This window comes from Xyrauchen texanus, chromosome 3 (genome assembly GCF_025860055.1).
Source record: "Xyrauchen texanus isolate HMW12.3.18 chromosome 3, RBS_HiC_50CHRs, whole genome shotgun sequence".
Lineage (NCBI taxonomy): Eukaryota > Metazoa > Chordata > Actinopteri > Cypriniformes > Catostomidae > Xyrauchen > Xyrauchen texanus.
Genome location: NC_068278.1, coordinates 25,103,954 through 25,107,389, shown reverse-complemented (window position 1 = coordinate 25,107,389; position 3,436 = coordinate 25,103,954). Strand labels below are relative to the sequence as shown.

General features: G+C 39.9%; 1 protein-coding gene across 1 annotated transcript; it reads left to right on the top strand.

Annotated features, from left to right (window-relative positions):
* On the top strand, nt 1–3,059 carry dmrt2a (doublesex and mab-3 related transcription factor 2a). The gene is made up of 4 exons (XM_052107984.1): nt 1–189; nt 448–828; nt 1,217–1,319; nt 1,668–3,059. Exons 2-4 carry the CDS (start codon nt 484–486, stop codon nt 2,756–2,758), a joined length of 1,539 nt encoding a protein of 512 aa, XP_051963944.1. The 5' UTR covers nt 1–189; nt 448–483; the 3' UTR covers nt 2,759–3,059.
* Nucleotides 3,060–3,436: the final 377 nt, after the last annotated feature.

Sequence of the window (3,436 nt, the reverse complement as noted above, 5' to 3'; positions counted from 1 at the left end):
GTGACAGATCAGGTAGTCTGAATGTTGTCTGCTGATGTACATGGCGTGCTTTGACTTTCCTGGGCAATAAAGGTGGCTTATTTCACCCTGGAGTAGTGCTTACTACAGCTGTGGGACAGCAGACAATTCCGTTTCTACTCTTTAAAAAACTGTTGGATTTCTATTCTGCTCTAGTGGTGCTTTGACAAGGTAAGTTTCTTGCATAAAGTCTCAAGGATCTATTTCTATCTGCTTTAACCCTTAAAAATAGTTTTGTTGGTGTGACATAACCAGAATCAAAGCAGTTAATTTAGATGTTACCATTAATAATTTTTAGGAAAACACGGGAATCGGATACGTTTGCTTTTTTATTTTATTTTTAAAATCAGATTAAAGTGCACTCAAAAACTTAATTAGCTGATTTTTAAAATAAGGTTCTAATAATGTATTTGTTCGTCTTCTGGACAGCATCTATTTAAACGCTTCCTGAATAAGTCAAAGAAAATGACGGATCTCTCTGGAACGGAGTTTGAGATCGACGTCGAGGGCCTAGAAACCGAGAGCGATGATCAAGCGGTGTTCAACACCATGAGCGCCGGAGAGAAAGACGCGGGGACCAAAGACGACGACAAACCCAGCCGCGTAAACCTCGGTTGTGGAGACCAGCGGAAGCTGAGCCGCACTCCGAAGTGCGCCCGGTGCAGGAACCACGGCGTTGTATCTTGTCTGAAGGGACACAAGAGATTCTGCCGATGGAGAGACTGCCAGTGCGCGAACTGTCTGCTGGTCGTGGAAAGACAGCGCGTAATGGCTGCGCAAGTGGCACTGCGAAGACAGCAGGCGACAGAGGTGAGTAGTAGCCTACACCTAAACTAATGCATTAATCAAGACATTACATCCCCTAAAGACCCAAAGCAAGGCCTCTCAGGCCTTGGTATTTCACTTCAGTCAATTTCAGTTGTCATCACAATATCAATATCTTAAGAAAATGAATGACAAATCATTGAAATATTAATAGTGAGAAGACAGACTTTTCTGAATAAACATGTTGTCGGGTGTTTTCCAATTAAGGAATTGCTTTAATAATAATAATAATAATAATTATATATATATAAATAATGCTGTTTTATATATCATTGATGATACATTGTAATGGATACAATATATGGTTCATGAGCTTCAACCCATATAAACTTATCAAAAATGTCATGCAATTATGTATATAATGTAATTTTAGGACAAGAAGGGGATATCTGGGAAGCAAATATCAGTGGAAAGACGAAATATCTATCAAAGACACATGCGTCCATCCACCATGCTGGCTAAAAGTATTTTAGAAGGTGGGTAAAGAAATAAAAACAATCAATCAATGGCATGCACAAATTGAGAATTCCTCCCCACTAGATTGCTTTGATCTATCTGATCATTCACCCCCTACTTTCCTTCTTTTTAAAACTAATTTTACCCCTCTTTTCTCCTCTTCACTCAGCCTTTCTTGGACTTCTTTCCATTTCAAATTAATTATTTCGGTCCCTCTCTGGATATTTTCATTGTGTAAGCATCTCTCAATCACAGCACATGTTTAATAAAATTATTATACTGGATAATATAATACATGTACACCTATTTATTTATTTATATTCTGGGACTATATAATAGAATCTAACCAAATACTTCTTCCCTCACAGGATATCGTCCAGTGCAGACTGACACATTTTTGGGAGCCAGTTCTGCTCTGCCCCCTCCTCTAAGCGACCGCATGAGGAAGAGACGAGCCTTTGCCGACAAGGAGCTGGAGACTATCATGCTGGAACGAGAGTATAAAGAACAGGAGCTTCTCGAGTCCAGCCAGTCAGCCACTACCCCGTTCTTCCTCCCAGGCAGCATGGTCCATGCTGCTGAGTATAATTCCTACAAGACAGCCTTTTCTTCCTCCTCAGCCCCTTCTGCAGTTGAACCTTCTCCCAAGGATCTCTGCAGCTTCCTGCCGGGCTGTCTCGACCTCTCCCTGCAGTATGCTGCCTCAGGTGGAACGACGGCAAACTTGGAGCTCATCTCCTCCAATGTGAGCGTAGCGACAACCTATCGCCAGTACCCGCTCTCACCTCGCTTTGTAATGTGGCCACGGGGCAGCAACAGTATTAACGATGCCCTATTATACCAGCAGTGTCTCCTAAATGCCACTGCAGTCCAGAACTTGAAACCTGGAGCTGTTTGGGATCCAAAGATGATGACCTCAACTGAGAGCCAACCACCTGAACAGGAGGCTGCAGTGTCCAGGCTTGAGGGCTCTCGAGTGGCTCCAGAGCCATCTGACCACCAGCAAGGGCATGGGGAGGCTCAGACAGGACTTGGCCCGAACGGAAGTGCCCGTTCAGCCTTCTCACCTCCTAAGAGGGTCTATGGACAAGCTTTTGCAAATGTGCCCATACATCCAGGGTGCCATGAGCATGTGCTAAACAACATGAGCAAAGACACTGCCAAGCATACACTGTCCATGAAGCTCAACTCCTTCCATTCCCTCAAACAACGGACAGTAAATGACAAAAATCCAGAGATGAATGGGCCGTACTGTAAGGAACTGTTGGAGGAAGCAGCGAAGAAGTTCAGGGAGGGTACAGCCAAAGACACGGTCGGATTCAAAAACTCTGAAAGAGCGGTAAAGGACATTATAGCTAAGCCACGGAGCACCAAGGTTACCCCAAGAGAGTCTCTATCATTCTCAGTGGAGGCCATATTAAAAAGACCTTCACTATCTTTAAATCGGACATCCCAGTAAGACTTTTTGTTAAATCATCTCAAATGTACATGCTAATTTGGGTACTGTTTGTATATTTATTCACACACATTTATGGAAATTGATAAAGTTGGCAGTGATCAGTAATTTAGAGGCAAGATTGAAAAGCCATAGTTGTAATATAAGCAGCATTTAAAACAACCTGTGCTGCTCTTTTGACGCTGTATATATATACAAATGTACATACACCATTTACAACATGCATGTTGTACATTATAATACATCATAATGTGTAGAGTATTTAAATGTATATGTTAATTTTGCTACTTTCAAAAGTGTCAATAAAACCAATTTTTAAATACAAAATTGATAATGCCCATATTCCTACCACATTTGTTATTGTGATATTATTTTGATAATTGATAATAATCGTGTTATATTTATGTTCACCGAACAAGCATTGTAATCAATTATAGAATAGAATATAGGTAATAGAATATAGAATAGATAATCAAAGGAAAAATTAACATCTGAGCATAATATATATATATATATATATATATATATATATATATATATATATATATATATATATATATATATGATGCATTGGATGTACGCATGTGTCTCTTTTTTTATTGATGCATATAAAAAAGTACTGCATAAATGTTAATAATTTTAACAATTATAGATTGCACAGAACAACAGCAATGTGTTCAG